The sequence below is a fragment of the Miscanthus floridulus genome, chromosome 8 (genome assembly GCF_019320115.1).
Source record: "Miscanthus floridulus cultivar M001 chromosome 8, ASM1932011v1, whole genome shotgun sequence".
Classification (NCBI taxonomy): domain Eukaryota; kingdom Viridiplantae; phylum Streptophyta; class Magnoliopsida; order Poales; family Poaceae; genus Miscanthus; species Miscanthus floridulus.
The window spans coordinates 45995544-46019531 of NC_089587.1; the positions used below are offsets into that span (position 1 = coordinate 45995544).

The 23988-nt window shown below is 41.3% G+C and overlaps 1 protein-coding gene and 1 pseudogene across 5 annotated transcripts; one reads left to right on the forward strand and one right to left on the reverse strand.

Moving 5' to 3' along the window:
- Positions 1–630: 630 nt before the first annotated feature.
- LOC136476296 (protein PAT1 homolog) lies at positions 631–6840 on the reverse strand. Of its 5 annotated transcripts, none has more exons than XR_010763516.1 (7): positions 6581–6840; positions 6332–6486; positions 5642–5805; positions 4515–4568; positions 4163–4232; positions 1166–3472; positions 631–1020 (listed from the first exon to the last, which is right to left on the reverse strand). XR_010763516.1 is itself a non-coding variant. In XM_066474073.1 (7 exons), exons 4-7 carry the CDS (start codon positions 5648–5650, stop codon positions 1374–1376), a joined length of 2232 nt encoding a protein of 743 aa, XP_066330170.1. In that variant the 5' UTR covers positions 5651–5805; positions 6002–6086; positions 6332–6486; positions 6581–6840; the 3' UTR covers positions 631–1373. The 5 variants fall into 5 exon arrangements, 4 of the variants coding, with proteins under 4 accessions (XP_066330170.1, XP_066330171.1, XP_066330168.1 ...); XM_066474073.1 differs by adding an exon at positions 6002–6086 and having other exon boundaries at positions 631–3472; XM_066474074.1 differs by adding an exon at positions 5966–6086 and having other exon boundaries at positions 631–3472.
- A 602-nt stretch (positions 6841–7442) lies between these two features.
- Positions 7443–8157, forward strand: LOC136475355 (stress response protein NST1-like; annotated as a pseudogene).
- The last annotated feature ends 15831 nt before the right edge of the window (positions 8158–23988 follow it).

The following is a 23988-nucleotide window of genomic DNA, read 5'->3' on the forward strand; positions in this document are numbered from 1 at the left end:
TAAAGCTTGACTGTAACAGATCTTGAAGGCGTCAAATGAATTACTGTGCAAAAATGACATAAATTTGGCTCCTGTACCTCATGATTCTTGACTTACCAAGGCCAAATGCTAATATGCTATTCACCATAAATTTGATTAAAGTTAAGCAAGTTTAACGTACACAAATTTTATAGTTATATCCTTTTGTGAACGAAGGAGTACTCAAATGTATCCCCCCTCCATTCACAAATACTAAGCTTCTAGCTTCCGAAAAAAAAATCTAGTAAAATTCTTGCAACTCTCACGATCGCTAACTATTCAAATATCATCTTGAAGAATACTTTTAGAAAACATTTTATTGTAAGTTTGTTCAATTCTTTCATTCGCGTCCAGAGTGGGCATTTACTATTGCTACAGTTAAGCTAGCCTTTGGTTTAAATTAAAAAAATATACGAATTCAGATACAAATCGTCTCTAGCCCATCATTCCAGCAGCCACCCCTTGATTTGGTATACTAGCGATGGAAAAAGAAAAGACATTATAAAGTAAAATGTTGTTTGTCTCCGTTTGTGGCCGGCAGATATTACCCTAGTCAAGTACAATACAATCCAGAGACAAAAATGACATAGGTATGATATCAAAACAGCTAAATTGATACCTAAATCATGCTGTGATCAAGATGTTCATCAAACACGGAGTTTCCGTACAAAATCAGTGCTTAAAAATAAAAGAGTCACAATTCAGTAAGGATAATACTTGCAAGCTTATCCACTTTCTGCACATCAAGCATAGAGAAACGGGCAACATCAGTTGTAATGATGTTCTCAAAAGGCAAAAGGCCGTCCCCAAAACAATACTAACCATTTTACAACTTCCATAGCAACCGCATTGTTCCTGAAGAACTAAAATGACTCACGGACGTGTTATGGCTATGCCAACTTCCACATCTTGAGGCCAAGGCAACTACTCCATGAAAAGAACCACCTTGAAGAGCAATTAAACAGTGTCTTCAAGTAACAGCTACAGACCAATTGGGGTTTCCTATTAAGAGCAACAGACCCACAGGAATCATTTTGCAATAACCAACACAGGTATTGGCAAAATAGATGCAGACATCTGGCTACCCTACAAAAGTAATCAATACCAGACATGTTTGAGTGACACAAAATTTGAAGCTGTGTATTACCATTGATGCTCCAGCCATCTTTACTCTTGTTTCTTGATATTCATAGTACTAGTGACAAGTTTAACCTTCTCTCCTTTCAGGGGAAAATGACAAGTTTAACCTTCTCTTCTTTCAGGGGAAAGCATAACAGGCCCCTTAAAGAGCCATTTTTAGCGAGTATTCGTTACTAATAAGAACTCGATGCTTCCACTCATTTCTTCTGAGAATCTTATGTCATGGGTCCACTACCAGACCCATGAGAACTATGGGTGCCAACAGGCACAGTGCGTTGAGCAAAAATGAGCAATTGCTTCCGTTGATCCTCATTGGTATGGGGGAGGCTGGCACGCAGAAGCTCTACTGGCATTTCCCTGGTTATAACTGCTGCCGCAGCAGGTTGCAATTGGGCAGTATGAACCACACTATCAAACTTACTCATGCAGTACTGTGTAAGAAGCCCGAAAAAGGCGTCAAATGATGCCTGCCATAGAGCTCGATTCTGCATACTGTAGTTAGAAGCCACGTGCTGATCAGTGAGTAGAACTGTTGCTCTGTCCAGTACAGACTTTATGATGACAGAAGCCCAATCACCTGCTGGGGATCCAAGGGGTCGAAGAGGTGGTTGCAATGATGAACAGACAATAGCAGCAAGGCAAGCACTGAGATCACTCAACTCCATCCGAACAATACGTGTGGATACAGCTCTTGCAAGTCTAGTCATTGTCTCCGCTGCACTGATATCAGAGGGCATATTTCCAAATATGGATCTTAGATGCCGGAAGACTGCCATGCAAGCTATCCTTGCAAGCTCACTGCCTGATGTCACAAGTTCAAGGTAACGGGAAAGTAGTTTCCGGCCCTTTGGTAGAGTGACTATGCGAAGAAACACCAAATCATCATATGGAGACAGAGGTGAATTCTTATTTGGTGCAAGGGGATCAACTAACTGCAGTGATTCTGCAAGCTGCTCGAGGAGTCCCTGTCTTCTGTTTCTCAGTTGCAAACCACCATCTTGCTGCTGGCTAAATTGCAGCAGACGATCAATATCATCAACATCAAGCAGTAGGCAAAGTCCGTCTTCAATTGTGATCCTAGCAGCAAGCATGGGTTCTTGGTCAAGAGGCTTTGACACAGATTTTTCAGCATTATCACTTGGTGCAGAGGCTTGTTCAACATCAAGAAGCGGACGAGGCCTACGGATCGAAGAAAATGGAAGCCTCCCAAGAGCATCAACCTGTAGATACGCATGTGGCTCATCCTTACTGCGTGCACGCGAAGATGGATCTCTAATCAAGGTTGGACAAAAGTGGTGCTTTAGTTGAGCGCCTGCTGATTTTTTTGCTAAACAAGCTTGATGGTAGTAATCATCAATATATGGGTCATTGATGTGTGTGGCAGCTTGCTGCATCCTTGCAATGTTCTCGATTTCTTCAGTAGACATGTACTTGGATCTGAACCGTGGCCATCCATTATCCATCCTAATATTATTGAGCTCATAACCTTGGTGAGGATATCGCTGTCCCAGCCTTCCATGTTGCAACATTGATCTTGCTCTTGGATCACTAAAGTCAGGCATAGCAAAGTTTGCATCAAATCTACTCATCACTTGTGAAGGATGCTGAGGACCAAATATCTGCATGCTTTGTGGTGGGGAATGATGGGGACCAATCATCTGTGCATGTAGTTGTGAGAACTGTGGTGAGGACTGTTGCATTGGCAGCATTCCATGTTGACCAGGTGGCTGCATTTGAGGTGGCATCAGTCCATTGGGACGTTGCAATTGATGAGGCATCAAACCTGGCATAAACCTAGGACCGTTCCCATGCATTGATCCGCTATTTAAAACATGATTCTGTCTACCAAATGGAGGTCCTGGAGGGGTACCTCCATGATGGAACTGAGGAAGGGGTAGATCATTTTGTGCAGAAGACATAGGCAACTGGAATGCAGTGGGAGGAGATGGCATGCTCACATGATGTGGTTGACTAGGTGAAGAATGAGATGCTGCACCAGATGGTGGGTACGAAATGAAAGATGACCTAGGCACAGGAATTGGTTCAGTATTACTGTACTGAGGCTCTTGTTGTGGGTACGATGATGTTCTGTGTAAAGGAGATGGCTTTGCTCCAAGAATAGGTTCAACAGGATTGTACTGAGCATCTTGCTGTGGGGACGACGATGTTCTCTGCAGTCTAGAGTCAATGAAGTTGACTGAATGGGGTTGTTGGGACCACCAGTTCTTCTTATCCAACCCGTGATCAGTGTCCAATACAGGCTGTGTAGGCCAATATGAAGGTCCAGACTCTTGCGCCCACTCTGCATTAGAACCTATATATTGCAGAATAAGAATAAATATTAATTAAAGAAGCAGATGGAGAGCATTGCCTAGTGCCTAAAACAGACAAGAGAACAAAGATTATCATGATCACTGGTTAACTGAAATTGTCATTCTAGCAATAGAAGATTAGAATCATTTAAGTACTCCCGCCATTCCTTTTTATAACACATTCTGGTTCAGCAGGAGGATTAACGTATGAAACCAAGAGAGTTGTCTTTTTATAACACATATTCTGGTTCAGCAGGAGGATTAAGGTATGAAACCAAGAGAGGAGTGGAGAGAAATGACCATATGTTTCAGGGGTTTATGGTCTTCAGAACAAGAGAGGATATAGTTGTGTAGGCGTTCATTATAAGTGGAGAGAAGATTAATGAGGAAAAGACATTGAAACTATATGCATGCCTTATAATTTGGAAAAAAAAAACAAGATGGCGGCTGTTGTAGAAGTTGCAAGGAATTCACATAAATCTACCAAGCATGTGGCATTGGTTTATTTTTGAACAAATTACCTACACATTAATTGTTGAAACACAAATTTATAATTTCATAATACATGGACCAAGCATATCCACAAATGAAGAAAAGGAAAAATGAAGCCTTCATATGGACTGAGGAACCATATCAGCAACAACTTAAGAATTTAAAGGCAATCCAATCCAACTATACAGAGAGCTACTTACTTTGTCTAGAAATAGATCCCCTATGACTAACTAATCCTGGTTGCTTTGGTTCATTGACTATTCTGGTCAGCTGAAAATGGAGAAACATGAAATAAGTAAATCATCTATATAACAATAAAAAACGAGTAAATGCAACAAGGCAAACATGTAAATTTGGTACATTGTACACAATTGTTGAGGTACAAGTAAAAACAGATATTTTTTTTAGCTCATGTGATGGCTTATAAGTACTTAAATCCATGTGCTATAATATTTTTCGAAAGAACTCAGTTGCATCATTATTCTAAGGAATAAATCTCAAGACCTACATATATTTACTTATGCATGTACATATTTAACAAATAAGGCACACCTTCGAGAAAGTTCCAGCAAGATCATCAATGTCAGTAAATGAACCTACACCCTCCTGCAAAAACGAATTTTCATCAACATGAGTAGTGATACATTCCTGTGTTGACATAAAGAAATTATGCTGCAGGCCTGCAGCTTGAAATCTAAAAAAAGAAGCAGTACACCATGCCTAAAACATTACTGGATGCAACTGAGGTTCCATGGGTATAATAAACAAAAGAAGAACAAGAGTTCACAGGACACAGCCTAAATGATAAATTGCCATATTCGCTTCGTGACATAATATACAGCTAAAGGTTGCTTAGTGTGCAAGTGGAACTAGCTCCAGTACAAGAAAAGCAACACCATCATTAGCTTTGTAATTCTAGGGTACACAGGATTTAGCTGCCTGCATCATAATAATGGTTAACGACTGTATTATTGCTAAAGCCACAATGCCACCTTCCTAAATTTCAAGGCGATATATTTTTGGTAATGTATACCAACCCCAAAAATATGATTGTTGTTTCCCAGGCTTTCAGCTGTATAAGCGTTGAATGTTTTCAGAATCACAAAAAATGACAATGCCAGCATGTATGAACTTTCATAACATTTGTTTCAAAAAAGAACTTTAAAAAGGGGGGCAGACCCAGTGCCGGAGGCTCCCACATGAGTGGGGTATGGGGAAGGGAAAAACCGAGGCAAGCCTTGCCTTCCCCCCGCAAATCTGCGGAGAGGCTGCTTCGAACCCACGACCTGGTGACTCAGTGAGACAGCTCTCACCACTGCACCAAGCCTGCCCTTCTCAAAAAAAAAAAAAATCATAACAAAAAATTTGTTGGTATCCTCTACCAGGCTCCAGATGACACAAACCAAAATGATAATAGAGAGCAAGCAAAGAATGGTCAAATTAACTCCTTAAAGTCACATCCCTCAAGTTCTAAATTGAAAAGTGAGGATGCTACCTTCTCATGTAAAACGAAGCTTCATAATATCTAACATTTCTTTGGATTATAAAGTCACAAACATAGAACTTATTCACTGCGTCATCTTTGTTTTCAACAACAACAAAAAAAAATCGATAACATTTATCACTTCAAACATATGTGAGCTCTGTGAAGCACAAAAAAAAAAGATCATCTACACTACCTCCAACATATTATCCCTCCCATAAAGGGGGTTTTCTTCATCTTCATGCTCAACAAATGCAGCATCACCACCACCATCATCATCATCCAATCCACCTAGCTCAACCTCCTCCACGGCATTGTTGCCGAAGAAAGCATACTGTGATGCATCAAATTTGGTACCGCCTGCACAGGGATATCAATAATCTAGCAGTCAGTATCAGATGCCATAGGGCAAAATATAGCAAAAAAACAAGACTAGATACAGCGGACTAAGAAAATTGTTGCAGAGTACAACAGCTTCAATGAGTTCCCAACAGTAAGGCAGCTTAAAATGAGCTCACACCAGAACACTACATCAGAACCATTGGAGATTCCCAACCTTTACTGATTCCCTCACTAGACTAAAAGCTAATCCAAGCAACACTGGACATCAGAACTCCAGGTTTATTAGCCATCCTTGACCGCTGTGACAAAATTATTCAACCAATTATTAACATATAATAACCATTGCCAACAAAAACCATGGGAAAATCTCAACTCATTGATTTCGGAACCACTAAAAATTGGCAGTGTAAATAATCTGAAAAAAGAAAAGTCAATGAGAAACGAACATGGCTCACCGGAACAACCCCAATCGCTATCAAAAGAACCAAATGAAAAATGTACACTCATGGGAATCCAAATAAACTAGGAGGAATTGATTGAGCACCTGATTCCATGGCAGGGGCAGCGTCTAACCCCAGAAATATTTCTGGGAAACAAGCTGCTACGAGCAGAACATCCCCCACAAAGGTATCCAAGGAGCTGAATCCACCCCCGGATTGGGTTGGATTAGCGCCGGGTCGCAAACAAATCCAAAGCTACCTGCACGGGGAGTAACCGAGACACGGATCTGACTGCATGGACTCGCAGCAAAGAGAAACCAGAACGAAACTCCTGCATGAACAATTCCTTTTACCGATAAAACAAATCACGCTGGTTGGATCTCCCGTCTGCGCCACGCGAATAAAGGGGAGAAGGGAGGACGAGGAGAGAGAAATTCGAGGTGTCGCTCGGCGGTGGAAGGAGGACGTCGGTCTCTCTTAGGGCGGCGGCGGCCAATTGAGGGTTCGGCGGCCCGATGGTATCCCTGACGTAGGCAGGAGTCCCGGAGGCGGAAGGGGTCGGGACTAGGAGGAGGCTCTCTCTCTCTCTTTTCCGTCTTTTCCCGTGAGAAAGCACCGACCCAAGGATAGGGGCATTATCTTTGGATTTTTTTTTTCCGTTACAACAGTTTGGACCATTTATTACCGAATTTTTTATTTTTAGCCTTTTTTTAAAAAAAAAATTATAAATATGTCCCTGGAGGTATGATTTTAAAATCTGGAGGCGTCGAGCTTACACGTCTCGGCGCCATCGCTGCTGGCGCCGAGGTCTTGGGCTCGACGCAGACGTGGCGGTGACTTATCAGGCATTTCGGCGTCGTAGATCTTAGCGCCGAGCTTAGCGTCGTAGATCCTGGCGCCGAGCTTGACGCCAATATTAATGGCGCCGAAGTGGTGTTTGAACCCAGCCCCCAACCTTTTTGCTCGAGCCTTCTTTCTGTTTTTTCTCCTCCCTCTCGGGTTTTTCTCTCCCCACTTCGCCCTACCTCACGAATCGACATATTGGACTTTGAAAACTTTGATTTGATCCGTAGATTTTTTAGAGCAAGGTATCCTCACTCTCCTCCTAATTTTTTCGCATCGATTCGGTATATATTAGTCGGATTTTTCAACCTAAGAATCGTCATTACTTAGGGTTTCATGCAATTTTTAATATTTGTATTATACACCCGTAGGATGCCAAGGCGTAGAAAAGCTAGCAAACCAAGGTAACCTCAGCGTATGTTGTTATGTTATGAGTTTATTATTGTGCATCAAATGGTAAACCCTAGGTTTAGTTTTAATGTTAATTTCTTTCCGTTCTTAGAACAAAATTGGTTGAATTATAGTTATGGTCGGATGACCGGAAATGCCTTCGACCCATTGTCTGTGTCTAGTGGTGTTCCACTGCCCATGTGCTTTTACGATGATCCTTGCAAGGTAGCCAAGTCCGATGAAGAGGACACATATAGGCAGAGGTATTGAATGTATTCCAATTTTGCGTTTGAGCCTACACTTCGTCAGCGCCGCATTAACAAGATGGTGAGGAATTGATGTTTGAGTCATATGACATCTTGCATGATTTTTTTGTTTTATAACAAATGCATTTTTATAGACCTCTCCACCGCTATATGATTTTGAGCAGTGAATCGGTACTGAGATCAAGTCTGAAGACAAGGAATGGATGCATAAACTGTTGCGGTGGGAGGCAAAGGACAAGGAGATGATAGAGAAGAGACGTGAAGAGGAGGCTGCAAAAAAGTAGCACAAGGAAGAGGAAAGGAGGCGTGTTGCTGCGTATAGGGAGGAGAGGAAGAAGAAGAAGAAGCTTGAGCGTGCACGTCGAGCGAAAGCAACGATGGAGGAGAATCCTAATGCCCCGAGGAAGAGAAAGTGGCCTCGTTGCACTTAGTAGTCTCCATGACTTGCTAGTTCTATGGTTTATTTATGAACAATGTTGTCTACTATCGACACGTATTTCTAGTATTATTGTGTTGTTTAATGTGGCATAGTATTGAACTTTTTATTATGTAGTTGTTTTCATTATTTGTGGTCATAATATTTAGTATAATATTGTGGACATTGTGAAATATGATCACGTGCTGTAAACAAAATCTAACGAAGTAGGACATTATATAATTCAACACACAAAACACATAAAATGATATGTGAGAACATGTACCAAACTAGGGTACAAAGTTTCTTCTACTAAACCTAACATACCTTAAGTAATTAAACCAAACAACAAATACATGGATGTGCCATGTGAATAAGATATGGTCGTCCTAGTAGTGTGATCACATAGAAAATTGTGTTGCACTTTTTTCACAGTAGCCTTTCATTGTTGGTGGTGGTGGTGGCGGGGGTGACGGCGGAGGCCCCTTATTCTTGTGGTTAGGGAAGTAAGTAGCAATGCATCCAGTATTGCGTATATATAGGCAGAGGCAAGTTTAGTTGTTGTTTTAATATGTTATAACAGGTCACAAGAAGCCTAATTAGTTTCACTAAAGAGCCTATTTTAATAGACACTAAAAAGCCTAGATTTATTTTCTGAAAAGTCTATTCGTCGTTGACATGATAAATCACTAAAAAGCCTAGATGCTATAGATGTACTATGTAAGTAAAGTGATAAATCACTGCTGTCATCGTACTCCTCGTCTTTGTAACTGAAAAGTCTATTTTCATTGTCTGAAAAGTCTAGATTCGTTCGCTGTTACTGAAAAGCCTAGATGCTATAGGTATACTATGTAAGTGAAGTGATAAATTGCTGCTGTCATCATACTCCTCGTCCTTGTAACTAAAAAGTTTATTTTCATTATCTGAAAAGCCTAGATTCGTTCACTATTACTGAAAAGCCTAGATTCATATGCAAAGCGTCTATACGGTACGATTGGACTATACACATTCTAATGAATTTACATTTAATCTGTACATTTGTAACTTTTTAGCAGTGTAGTATAATTAATGATTCATGGAAAAAATTCGCAAGAGTTTCCCTTATTTTAGGAGCATCAACGGTTACAAACAGAGACATCATTATATAATCCAAACATTTAATCGTCCAAAGAGCACAATACAACCACATCGAACATCATAATCAACATAACATGTCTTGCATAGTCCAAATAGTCCACAATAACCATATAGTCCCAAATAGTTATAGGAAAGTAACTATAAAATCTATAATAGTGTATACTAACATCTACCACAAAACCCTCACTGCTTTCTAGTCTTACCCTTACCCTTGTGACCAAGAGCGTTGGTACCTGGAGTGTAAGGGTCAGGTGGACGGCGTCGCCTAGTACCTGGAGGCTGTGTAGGCTGAGTCGAGGGAGTGTCCTAGAGCTGAGAGGGGCCAAGCTCCTCGTGCCTCTAGTCCACATCATCGTCGTCATCGTCGTCCTTGTCCTCGTCCTCGTCCCCTGCAGGTGCTTGGCTAGAGTAACCTAAGCCTCCTCTGTTTGCGGAAGGAACGTACACATCTTGTATCGTGTCTGTCCTGCAACCATAATGAGCAGCCACACGGCGTAGCCAACGTGACAGCCTCTGTTGTACAAAATTATGTAAACTGAAAGAATCTAACGTATTAATGATATGCTTGAAAGAATATTTTGAATCTTATGTCTTGGAAGCTATGCGTGTCGTCGTCCCTGACTCTCGGACGAAAGCGTTCAATGTCTTCAACGGAACATTTGAGGGTATTGCCCTACAACAAAGTTCTCAGTAATAATACTTCTGAACAAATAGCAACAAGTTTTATTTTCTTTTATACAAGAATCTAACATATTATAAGGATGTTATGACTCGAAGTTGGCACTAACTTAAATAGATACCTCTAACGCATAATGTATTGGTATGCAACTTAACGTAAAAAATAAGGCCATTAACTTACCACTCTGTCCAAGATTGGTCTTACCTCCACCTGCCTTCCTGCACGAGTAGATTGGTCGTACGTTGTGTCTTCATCGTCGGACGACTCGATGTCAGTGTAGTCATCTTCTATCCATTGTAGCCTCAGTCTGCAACATGTCGCATGTTGGTACCAAGCTTGGTACCGCCTAAACTCACGGTTCGTGTGCGGCTCATTGTTCTTGTCCACGTTGTCATGCATCTGCTCCCACTGCTCAATGTAGTACTGGTGGTGCTTCTCTTAGTCAAAAATCTTTCTATTCTTCTGATGATCCAACCTGCATGTATGTCATCATTACTTGAATCCATGTACATGTCACCATATTAATAGAAATGGATCATCATGAGACATTTAAAATAGTAAACACTTACTTGTGTAAGTCAACGCCAGTCGATAACGGAGCCGTTGGCCAAAGCTGTCTCACTCCAAGTTGGCTTACAACTCTATCTGGTAGGTGAAACTCGACAACATAGAAATAGATTAGAGGGCACCTCATCCTATAAAAGTCGTTGTCGCACCCACACATGTTGCTCAAATGAAAGGAAAGTGCCCCCTCTCCATCGTACGGCTCCCATGACACCTGCAACATGTCCAAACAAGATGTTAGATGGTATGCTAAACCATTTCAAACCACCATGGGAAATAAAATTTACTTATATTAGACACTATGAGCGTGTCTAGCTCGTTCATGAACTCAATGTATGCCCGCTATAACCTCGCGTGCGGAACCCTAACCTAGTCCCAAAGGTACACCCACATCGACTGCCGACGTGGAGGCTGACCTGGGAACCACTCATGATGAGCTAGAACCTCAGGATGACCAACTGGTAGACGAGCCCACATCCACAACTGAAGTAGGTACATGCATCCACTAAGTGATGCTGTGGATGAAGTCTAACGACACCCCTCGCAAAGCTGTCGGTAAAGAAAACCCAAGACTGTAGAGCCCCAGCTGTACTGACCCATATGGTCCCAATCACTAAGGTAGTGGACCCATATCTATGATGTAGTGTCACCCATGGCATCGGGGAAGAGAACATAGGCAAACATATGTAGGATCCATGCCCTACAGTATTATCCAATTGTCTCCTCATCTGCCTCCTCGGGGCACTGTGCGAACTCTTACTAGAGACAGGAGATTAGAACTCCAGAAGTGCGAGCCCCTTGCTTGCAAACCTCATGCCCAAGGAAGGCCTCTACTCATGCTCTCTAGCCTTCTGACCTACACTGCCCAGTAACTGCGTTGCCATGAATTCTCAGGCCTAGCATCTTCTGATAGTCCTAGAGCGTGACTGTCATCTCTCCGAAAGGTAAGTGGAAGCTATGAGTCTTCGGCCACCACCTACATTTTAGACAAAGCAAGATTACATGTCAAAAAGACAAGCGCATGAACAAATGGCCATGAATGGAGACAACGATTGAAGATAATACATGTCAACCAACGTAGTTATGGCCGCTGAGTTAAACTTGGGCAACCCCACTGATGAGGACATGACACCCATGCATACGACCATGTTTGGCACATGGTATGGAGGGGTAGGAGACCAGCAACGGTGTCCAAGTCAAGAAGGAGGCCCGAGGCTAATTCAGTTTGAGTCCCTAAGGTGGAGGCCCAAAGCAACTCAAGTCCAAGTCTGCCTCGGCCTCCAGAACTAGTCTGCCTTAAACTGGTCACCCAGGACGCATCCAGACTCCGTTTTCGACGATCCACATATGGTTGGAAAGCTAATTTGATAAGGAAGCTAATCCAAGTGGTCTCACATCAAAAGCCCTTCAGAATCAATGGTAATCGTCGAAACAAGTCAGCGTCCAGAATCTGCCAGGTGCTGCAACACCGTCTTTTGGTCCGTTGGACCGTGTATCGTGTTTTGGCCCATTAGGGGGTGCGTCTAGGGTAGACGACGACCCTAAGACTTTTATAATCATATGTTGCCACCGTTATTAAGTTTTGGGTTTTGCTTAGACTAATCTGTCAAGAACAGTTTTGCCATTCATCGGTTTGTGAGACCCCAACTTCGTGAGATTAATCATTCATCTATAATTTGGTTGCTTTCTTTCTTGTTCTTGCTTATGTTCTTTATTGTGCAGGTAGGGATTAGCCTTCTTGGAGAGATCAACTGGATCCATGTCTTGGTTGATAACCAGAGGAGTTGTGGTGCTAAGATTGTAGGGTTTGATCTTTCAATCTAAAGCGAGATCGATGTGTCATTCTCCGCCACAACGATAGTTACCTCTACCTGATAGAAGATCAGGATCCCTGTTCCCATTACTACATGTCCACCCGGCGTGGCTACCATGTTTCTGCACCGACACGCATTCTGGCATGCCCGGTGGGATGACACAATCATCATGGCAACTTACAACAACAGGGACATTCTTATGGTGCCTTATGAAGACCTACCTGATGAAGATAAAGATGTCATCAGCAAAGCTATAGAAGAATTCCATAACAAATGTTTGTTGTCCTACACAAAGACATGTGGCAATAAAGTTATTTAGAAATATCCACTACCAAGAGTTTTGATGTATGGGCAGTCAGATACAGACGAAGCTAATGATAGGCGTTTTTTCGTAGATGTTGTAAACAAATATGTTCATAATGCCATGTTGAACAATAATATAGCTTTCTTAAACACATTCCATAATATCATGAAAGAGGTGTTTCATGGATGTCCAATTGATCAGGTTGGGCAGCTTATTACAACATCCCTCATCCATTGACTCAGGAAAAAATCAAGCCGGTACTAGCCATTAAGAAGCAACACTAACTATTAATGATGATATCCAGGCAGTTCAGAGCTCATCTGAGCAAGTTCAAGGTACCACTACTAATCAAATACAGAATAATCCTAGATCATGAGTGCAGTATGTGCAACAGCCAACAAGGCAAATTCAGAATCAAATGGTTAATTTTAGCACATCAGGCCAAATACCGTCGTCGGTTCAAAAAATAGCGCCATTAATTCAAAGAATTCATAGAGATATAGATCCCAACATCTACAACTAGAGACTTCAAGCAACAAATCAGTAAAGGACCCAACAGATAAAGATTCTACAAGGATATCATTATGGCACAGATTACAATACCCTTCATATGATTCTAAATCCAAGGTATCAAGGTACCTAGAATTTTAACCCACAGATGGGTCAATAATTGTAGAGAAATTCATATTCAAATGCTAATGAGTTGTTGCTCAAAGTAACCAAGTTAATGAAGAATCAATTCAGTTTGAAACCAAAAGGACAGACCTTGTCATACAAACATCCATATCTAGAGTGGTATGATATGGTCGCTCTTCCTATAAATTACAAGCTCTCGGAATTTGCTAAGTTCACTTGTCAAGATAGCACAAGTATAATAGAACATGTCAGTCGGTATCTTACACAGTTGGGCAAAACATCTATTGAAGAGGTTCATCGAGTTCATTTCTTCTCCTTGTCCCTCTCAGGACTAGCCTTCACTTGGTTTTCATCGTTGCTAGTTAATTCCATTGCCAATTGGACTGACCTAGAGAAGAAGTTTCATACATATTTCTATACTGGGATAGGAGAAAAGAAAATCACAGATTTGATGACCATAAGGCAGAGAACTAATGATTCAGGTGCTGAGTTTCTTCAGAGGTTCCATGAGACTAGAAATTTATGCTTCTCATTGAATCTAGTTGATAATCAGCTAGCTGCTTTAGCTATTCAAGGAATGTTGCCAACATGAAGGGAGAAGTTGCTTAGGCAAGAGTTTAACAATTTAAGTTAATTGGCTCAACGAGTGGCAGCACTCAATAGCTAATTCTAGAATATACGCAGAGATACCCGATTCTAGAAGAGTGTCACAATTGCTGAAACCTATAATCCATATTCAGTTGATGACGATGATGAGGACGATGAAGAAGAAGAGATTGCTACGACCGAATAGAGTTGGGATAAGAAAATAGTAATGGTGCCAAATTCTTGGGGAAAAGGAGTTGAAGAGAGCTATGATTTCGATATCGCAAAATTGGACAAGCTTTTCAATTTCTTGCTTGAGAGAGGACAGATCAAGTTGTTCGCCAATCATATTATGCTACCTCCTGATCAGTTAAAGAATAAAAAGTTCTATAAATTTCAAAATGCTACTTTTCATTCTACTAATGAGTGCAGAATTTTCCAGCAACATATATAGATGGATATTCAACAAGGAAGGCTTAAATTTGATACACCTTGGAAGATGAAAGTTGATGATAATCCTTTCCCAAGAGATCAGAACATGGTTGATGCTAAGTTGCTCAAAGGGAAGACTAACGTCCTAACATCAACTAGGGCCAAAGAAAATGGAACAGTCGATCCAGAGTTACAAATATCGGCTAATGAATATAGAGAAGTTAAGAGACGTTGTGACCAACAAAAGAGCCGATATGAGCAGGGAGAGACGTCAAGGAACGGGGTGATAAGGCTGTGTGTCACTTCTTGAATTTTGTTGAATAAATGGCTATGGCAGAAGGAAAATGATTATCAGCATTGGTTGGAAGAGAAAGAATACCAACGTCAACAAGAAAAAGAGAGGTATTAAAGAAAACAAGCTAAATCATATTAGAATTGTCCTTTCTTCAGATATTGTTGGAATGAAGGTTCAAGATTGCCTACTAGAAATAATTATCTAGAGTGCAGTGAGCAATATTGGGAGTTTAGGCAATCTTAAGCCAACCGTCGGTCTATCCATACTTGAGATGAGTATCATCAAAATAATATGGATCGGCGCTTAAAAATAGAAGTGTTCATGATCGGCTTGAGAAGCGAGTTGTTGATCAAAATTGGACTGATTATGAAGAAGAAGGTAATGAGGAAGAGTATGTTTGGTAGGAAGGGTAATGGTGTCCAAGGAGGTTTGATAAGAAGCCAGAAAAGAAGGGCACAATACCTAAGGAACAGAGATCTAGAATAGGGTCCAGACATCTAGCAGACCTCAAGTATGGCGTGCTAAACAAACAGCCGATAGGGGTCAACCATCGGCTAATATTCAAATAGCTTTTCTGTTGCTGTTAGAATTTAGAGTTCCAGCAGACCAAGAAGTCTATACAGATTTTGATGAATCGAAGTATGAGGAGATAGTTGCCTAAGTTGACTAGTTATACAGTAAGCTATATTTGATAAGCCAGTCAAGCATCGGCACTTAAAAGCTATATACGTAAAAGGTTTCATTGATGGGAAGCCGATGAGCAAAATATTGGTGGATGGAGGTGCTTCTGTTAATCTTATGCCTTATGCTACTTTTTAAAAGCTTGGCAAGGGACTAGGGGATTTGATTGAGACTGACATGATGCTTAAGGATTTTGGAGGTAATGCATCCAAGACCAGGGGTGCAATAAACGTTGAATTGACGATTGAAAGTAAGACTTTACTTACCCCATTCTTTGTCATTGATGGAAAGGGTTCATACAGTTTACTCCTTGGTCGTGATTGGATTCATGCAAATTATTGTGTACCATCAACTATGCATCAATGCTTGATTTAGTGGCATGGAGATGATGTTGAGCTGGTTCATGCTGATGATTCTATGGAGTATCGTAACAACTGATCCAATGTATTGGGAACTAGAAGACTTCGAGTGTTTTTCTGGCAAGCTATGGGAAGGAGGCTTCATTAAGATCAATGATGAAAGCCAACAACCGATCCAAGCAGCCGGCTCTGAGAGTTTGTTTTAATGGATAATTCAATAGATGGTACAGATAATAAACTAGGACATGGCTTTACATCAGCCGATGAATTAGAGGAGATAGATATTGATCCTGGAGATAGACCTAGGCCGATGTATGTAAGTGCTAAGTTGAATCTTGAGTATAAGTAAGAGTTGATAGATTTATTAAAGGAATTTAAAGACTGTTTTGCTTGAGAATATTATAAGATGCCTGGTCTAGATCGATCAATTGTTGAACATTGGTTGTCAATCAAACCTGGATATCAGCCGTTTAAACAAGCTCTGAGGAGATTTAACCCAGATGTTCTTGATGATATCAAAAAGGAAACAAAAAGATTACTAGAAGCGAAATTTATCTGATCGTGCCGATATGCAGAGTGGATATTGAGTGTTGTTCCTGTGTATAAGAAAAATAGAAAGTTAAGAGTTTGTATCGATTTCAAAGATCTGAACAAGGCTACACCAATGGATGGTTATCCTATGCCAATAGCTGATATGTTGGTGGATGCAGCAACCGGGCATAAGGTTATTAGTTTTATGGACGACAATACAGGTTATAATCAATTTTTTATGGTTGAGGAAGACATAGCAAAAATAGCTTTTAGATGCCCTGGCGCAATCGGTCTATTTGAATGGGTTGTGATGACCTTTGGTTTGAAGAATGCCGATGCAACTTATCAGAGGGCGATGAATTATATTTTTCATAAGTTGATCAGTAGGATTGTTGAAATCTACATTGATGATGTGATGGTAAAATCTAAAGGGTACAAGGAATATCTAGCTGATTTGCGGGAGACTTTGGAGTGCACAAGAAAGCATGGTTTAAAGATGAATCCCAATAAGTGTGTCTTTGGAGTGTCAGCTGGACAATTTTTGAGTTTTATGGTCCATAAAAGAGGAATCAAAATTTGTCAGAAAAGTATGAAAGTGATCAACGAGGCAGTGCCCCCGACTACTAAAATAGAGTTACAGTCTTTGCTTGGAAAGATTAATTTTATCAGGAGGTTTTATTTCAAATTTGTCAGAAAAGATTATGCCATTTTCTCCTTTGTTGAAGTTGAAAAATGATCAAGAATTTAAATAGGGTGACGTACAACAAAAGGAGTTTGAGGAGATAAAAGAATATATGAAATGTCCACCCGTGCTGGTCCCTCCTCAGCAAGGTAAGCCTCTTAAGTTGTACATGTTGGCCGATAACTAAACAATTGGATCGGCCTTAATGCAAGAGTTAAGTTGTACGTGTCGGCCGATAACCAAACAATTGGATCGGCCTTAATGCAAGAGTTTAAAGGAAAAGAACGAGTTGTTTTCTATCTAAGTAGAAGGCTTTTGGATCTAGAAACAAGATATTCTCCTATTGAAAAGTTATGCTTGTGCTTATATTTCTCTTGCACTAAGTTACGACATTACTTGTTATCGGCTGAGTGTACAATTGTTTCTAAGGCTGATGTGATCAAACACATGCGATCAATGCTGATATTAAATGAGAGAATGGGAAAGTGGATCCTTGCATTGTTAGAATTTAACTTGAGGTATGAATTGGCTAAAACAGTCAAGAGGCAAGTAATAGCCAATTTTGTCACCTAGCATCATAGGCTGAGTATTGGCTATGTAGAGCCGATACCTTGGACGTTATTCTTTGATGGATCATCGTGCAAGTAAGGTGGTGGCATTGGTATTGTTATTATTTCACCTTGGGGGGGTAGATTTTGAGTTTGCTTTTCTGACTAAACCAATGACTACCAACAATCAAGCAGAATACGAAGCTATTCTTAAGGGGCTTCAACTTCTTCATGAAGTAAAGGCCAAGGCAATTGAAGTATTTAGATATTCATAGTTAATTATTAATCAGTTGATCGGCCTATATGAATGTAAAGATGATATTCTGAAGGGATACTATGATGAATGCCAAAGGTTACTCAAGGAGTTTCCTCATATTTCTCTTCAACATATTCCAAGAGCGCAGAATCAAGAGGCTAATCGGTTAGCTCAAAGTGCGTCAGGTTATCGAGTGTTTCAAGAGATCTAAAGTAGCGAAACCTTAACTAATGATTGGAGAGTTGAAATAACCGATTACCTTAAGAATTCATCATAGGAGGTTACTAGGAAACTAAGGTATAAATCGACCAAGTATGTCTTGCTAGATGATCAGCTATATTATAAGACAGTCGATGGGGTATTGCTTAAATGCTTAAATCAAGAAGAAGCTAAAGTGTTGATGGGTGAATTACTTGAAGGGATATGTGGAGCTCATCAATTAGCTTATAAGATGAAATGGATTATTCGTAGGACCGGATATTTCTAGCCAACAATACTAGAAGATTATTTTGAATATTATAAGGGATGTCAGGATTATCAATATTTTGGTAATATTCAGAAATTGCGCGCATCGGCTATGAATCCGACAATCAAACCATGGCCGTTTCGAGGTTGGGAAATTGATTTAATTGGCCAGATTTTTCTGCCTTCAAGTAAAAGACATAAGTTTATATTGGTAGCAACAAATTACTTCACTAAGTGGGTTGAGGCAATTCCTTTGAAGCCAGTAACCTCAAAGAACATGGTTGATTTTATCAAGGAGCATATTGTGTATCGTTTTGGGAGTTCAAAGATTTTGCTGCCAGTATGGGAATTAAGTTATTAAATTCTTCTCCTTATTATGCTCAGGCTAATGGCCAGGCAGAGGTGTCCAATCAAATTATGATTAAGCTAATCAAGAAAAAGATCGAAGAACAGCCAAGGAAGTGGTATTCAACGCTTAATGAGACATTATGGGCATATAGGATGGCCTATCATGGATCGATTAAAGCGTCACCTTATGAACTTGTGTATGGTCATAATGTAGTCCTTCCTTGGGAGATTTAAACTGGATCAAGGCATGTCATGTTGCAAAATGATTTGTTAGCCAAAGTTTACAAGAATCTTATGATGAATGACTTAGAAGACTTAAGTTGCCATCGGCTACATGCTCTTGAGAATATCGAAGCCAATAAGCTAAGGATTACGAAGTATTACAATAAGAAGGTTAAGAGCAAACAATTTTCTCAAGGAGACTTAGTCTGAAAGGTGAAATTACCGATCATGTCAAGAGATAGCAAGTTTGGCAAGTGGCCACCTAATTGGGAAGGACCTTATCTGATTAAACGTTGTGCGCCTAGCAATGCTTATATTTTAGAAACACTAGAAGGAAAAGAGAAGTTTCATAGAGCAATCAATGGAAAGTATCTAAAGAAATATTATCCTAGTGTTTGGATTAATACTTGATAGCCAATTTATTCAGTCATCAGCTCTAATAGCCAGTACTAGAAGGGTATCACCTCTAGTTAAAAAATAGACCCGAAGGGGTAAAAGCTGATATGATTTGTATCGCCTATAGAGCAAAAACAAACACCGAGACAATCATGATGTACACAGAATATTGCAGGAAGTTCACTGAGACACGATCACAGAAAAACAGGGATTTCATTCATTGATAAGTTTGTACTAGTTACAAGCTAATCGAACACCCTGTTTACAACGTCCTGAGCCGAAGTAATGTCCACGATGGCCGCTATGGCATCTTGGAAGTCCTCGATCAGATCCTTGTGCGTGCTTGGGTCATCGGCCATCGGAAAGCCCGGCTCCATGGTGCGGAGATCATGCCCGGTCTGGACCTGCGCCGCTGCTAGAGCCATCTTTGTGCCACGGTGTATGCCGTGGAGGGTGATCTCCTAAACATGCATCGGAACGTCCTGTAGGCGGTTGTTGAGGAGAGGGCCCCAGGCGTTGATGGCCACCGTAGCCGTGTTCACCGCCAGTTGGAGGTTCTCCAACTGCACCATCAAGGCTGGAAATCACAGAAACAGAGGAGCTATCAAGACAAAGATAGTGGAAATTGAAACGAAGGTTTTCCTGGAGTTCCTCTTACCTGCCACCATGGTGTCAGACTCAGCCAACCGTGCTCGAGCAGCGTTGGCTTCTTTCTCGGCAGTGAGGAGGGCTGCTTGAGAAGCCTTGAGGCGGCTCTCAAGCTGACCGTTCTCTCGAGTTGCCTCGGAGTAATGGTCCTTGGCCGCCCTCCAATCCTGGAGGAAATGCCAGGCGTCATCACTGTTGTAGGAGTCAGAGGAGTCCGATAATGAGTCCGGTGCGACAGCAGTAGATGTGGCGGTAGAAGGCCCACCGGTCCTGAGAGGAAGCGGCCGGAGGCTATCATTGAGGACAAGCCTACAGATGCATTAGTAGATGATTCTCGCTATGGACGGGAGCATCCAGTATTACCTCATGCGGCGGAGCCGCTAGCTGACCAGGACCACTTCCTCTAGGAGATCTTCCGCTGTGCGCTTGCCACAGTGATCTTCTCCTACCATGGATGCCAGCCTAAATCATGGAAGACAAAGGGAAACTGCTATGGGGTTTGTAAAGGCGGAGAAGTACAGAGAGCAGAGGCGATTGCAGGTGTAGATGTGCTTGAAGCCAAAGCCCTTAGCCGTTATTTATAGCCATGGAGATAGGATGGTCGATATCTCGGGATATGCAAAGGCAAGCCCAATTAATGGAAGAGGGAGCGCCGTTCTGCCAGTACCGAGGGAAAAATGCGGCTATTAATGACTGGGGAGGAATTTGAAAAGTTTTACCATGAGAGCCGTTTCAGATTTAATCGAGTTAGATCAAATCATAAGTCAAAATTGGCTAATACAAAATGGCTATTCTACTGAGCCTCGAGGAGACACACAACAGGCCTGATAACTACTTACAAATTGGTACATGGAACATGAGTACAAGGCAAAAGAGGAGTCACTTAAAATGAAGAAATTGTTTGCTAGCTTCTCCTATTACAAACTAAGGGCTGGAGAACACTTTGTTAATTATGTCTTTGGCCTAGGAAGCGAAGGCTATGGAGTTGGCGGTGTTGAAGAAGTCCTTGACTAGGCGCTCATGGTCCTCAGGGAGTTCGGTGGCTGGGAACTATGGGGAAGAAGTCAAAGCTTGTGACCAGAGCGAGCTTGCGCAATAGCCAATGCCATGGCAGCACCATGACGAACACCATGAAGGGCAACTTCTCTGATGTGGTTTGGGACATCATACAGGCAAACCATCGGCATGGCACCCCTGGCATTGATAAATCCTACCACATACTTTGCAGCTGATCGAAGACTTTCCAACTAGGCCAATAGGTCTAGAAAGATTCAAGGAAGGGATAATCAAGATTTTGAGGATAGCACTAAAGGAAACTAAGAATTGTGGTGGATATCTCTCCCATAATTCTAGCCTTGGCCTCGGCCAGCCTCGCTTGAGTGGAGTTGGCCCCATGTTTTGAGATGATGAGAGCGTCCTACAGCGCATTCAGATGAAAGTCCATCCACCCAAGATCATGGGTTGCATTCTCCTAGTGTGGTGGCACAGACTCGTCGAGGGCCTCTTTAGTAGGCCTCTTGCTGCTCTCCATATCTCCAAGCCTATTAGAAAGCAAATCGCACCAAAGTCACAGAAGGTTTGGGACGAAGTAGGTTGTTTTTCGATCCACAACCATGGCCCGTATATATAGCCCGAGAGATGAGAAGATAGACTTCGTCAGGGGTATGGAATTGAAGTCAGTTATGGAAATGGATCAACACTGTAGAAATTCAAGGAATGGTTCATGGAAGCACAACAGATTCAGACTTATCGTTTCCCATAAATTACAGATACCATGGGATTGATACAAAAGTTTACATTAACCAACAATCAACCCACTAAGACTTCCTTGGGTTGAAGGGAGCCCGGATCCCCATAAGGTCGAAGGTCATCACGGACCGAGTCATATCGGCCCGCTGATAGAAGTAGCATTAGGGGAGAGAAAATGCCGCCTGCTAAAAAGAGCACTTGATAGAGTGAACAAGGGGAAGGTGTCCACACATTTGAGCCCTTGCAAACACTAGAACAGCTCTGCGCTGATGGTGAGAAAACTCAGGTGACATCACAAGAATTCTTCTAACCGCAGCAGCTGATTCTCTTGCTCGACAAGGCGCTAAAATGAGCTACACAATCGCCCTATGCACAAGAATTCTTCTAACCACTCAAGACCCTCATAGTAAGGAATTAGACCATGGAGGGTCTAGCAGAGCCAAGGGCACTCGAGGAGGTAAGCAGAAGGGAAACATAACTGAATCATTGGGTTGCTCTTGCCAGGGTCGGATAAGCATTTATAGTCGGTCTGGAAGATTGAATCCAAGCGCCCGTGAAGCAATAGTGCTCTCATAAAGCTTTAAAGTGTAGGCTCATAAGCAGGCAAGGACGTTGATAGGCCCTAGATCAAGGTTCTCTACCCTTTACTATGGACCCATCAGGGGTACAGATGTGGTAATTTTAGAATAAAATTACTTTTATCCCAAAATTGGGGGAGCATGTGTTTACACCAAAATTTAGGAAAGAAGAACGCAAGAACTCAAGGCTTATAAAATTGTATCATCAAGGGATCGATCGGGTGTGAATCAAGGTCAGCTGGTTTTGATGCAGTGTCGAAATCGGCTATTTTATAGATGACATCAGCAGACAATATCAACGGACTATGTAAGGATGGCGTCGAGGGGGGAAAACATGTCGGACTCTACAAAAAAGAAAAAATTAGGGTCTAAGTTATCTTAACTTAGAAATGTTTTCTCTTATACCAAAGATTATGATGAATCATACTTGAGTATGATTCATGTTTAGATTCCGGGTATAAATATTGAACCCCGGCTATTGTAAAAAGGGATCCAAGAATCAATCAATACCAATTACTTTTTTCGGCTTCACGCCAATCCTTAGGAGTAGGAGTACTATAGATCTCAGCGAGTTCTTCAACAAGTAGGGCTGCATCGATCTGGTCGACCTCTGACTTGTTTGTAAGTACCGTCATGACTTATACTTTTGTTTGTAAGGCTGCATCGGTTTGGCCGACCTTTTACGAGCTCTAGTATGAGTTAGTTATCGATCTTTATCTAGTTCAAGTACGGTTACATCGGTTAAGTTCGACCTCCACTGCTCAAATTAGATTAAGGTCAAGTTATCGGCTTTACCTAAAGGTGGCATCCTTTGGGTAGATTCATTAAGTTACCGATCTTGCTGATGTTCTTGTTGTCATTAGTTTCAGCAATATCAACCTGTCCGATCGAGATCGATCTAGATTGGCCTCGCATCCTTTTAGTCTATCGTTTATTTCGTCACATTGCGATGGTTCTTACTCTAAACGACGGATTATATTTTATCGGTCGTTCTACTTCGATCTTGATCGTGCATAGTATGTGGCTAAGGCATGTCTGATCTTGAGAAGATTTACTAGCTAGTTGAATCTGGTCTATAGCTTGCTATTATGGTTGTAATGATCCGGTCGATCCCTACTGTTAGCACTTTAAATCAAAATATGCTAGTTGGTAGATTTGCTTTCGACTAGGCATGACCTTGGCTGTTTGTTATGCCTGTATCGACTAAATAGCTGATTGCCAGTACTTTAACGCTTATAGTGTGTCTTCACGATTCTATTAAATGTGAATAGATATATTTATTTTAAAGGTTTGATCTGTTATCTTTATCATGACTGCCATCGATCCGGTCGAACCTCACTGTTAAGGATAATAGGTTAGATTTAATGAGTTTATAGATCTGTCCATATTAAACAGTCGATTGTTTACATGCTGTAATTCCTTTTCTACCTGAATCGGCTATTTTAGCTGATTCGTCTGTGCTTTCATAGATATGGCATGTTTTCATGAACCTGTTGAAGTATGATCGGTTCTATGAATTTTCTGGTTCTAGACTATCATCATCATCATAATTGCATCGATCTGATTGAACCTCACTGTTGACGGTAATAGATTAGATCTAGACAGTTCGTAGATTTGTCTATATCAAACAGTCGATTGTTTGCGTGGCATATCCCTTTTCACCGGATTCATTGGCTCTACACCACGTATTGATCAAATCTAATTTAGCCAATGATGTATCTTTGACGTATACATGTTAATAGCATAAGGGAAATGATCATTAAAATTGGGTGCATTGTATTCGTTTCTATAAAATCAATCACGATCCGCGAGCGTTACGGTCCTTAATAGTCGATTTCTTCTCGTATCGGCTATTTAGTCGATTTTCTCGTCTGGCTGCTCCCGAAGCGGTACACTTGGAACTATCTGGGCAAAACCGGCATGTTCCGCCCTAAATTA

Bases quoted from the DNA above. Each gene is read 5' to 3' on its own strand.
- LOC136476296 (XM_066474071.1), bottom strand. The intron at 4,569-5,641 runs GTAGTGTAGATG...TCGTTTTTGCAG, and splicing joins GGAGGGATAATATGTTGGAG to GAGGGTGTAGGTTCATTTAC. The intron at 4,233-4,514 runs GTGTGCCTTATT...CTCCATTTTCAG, and splicing joins TTGCTGGAACTTTCTCGAAG to CTGACCAGAATAGTCAATGA.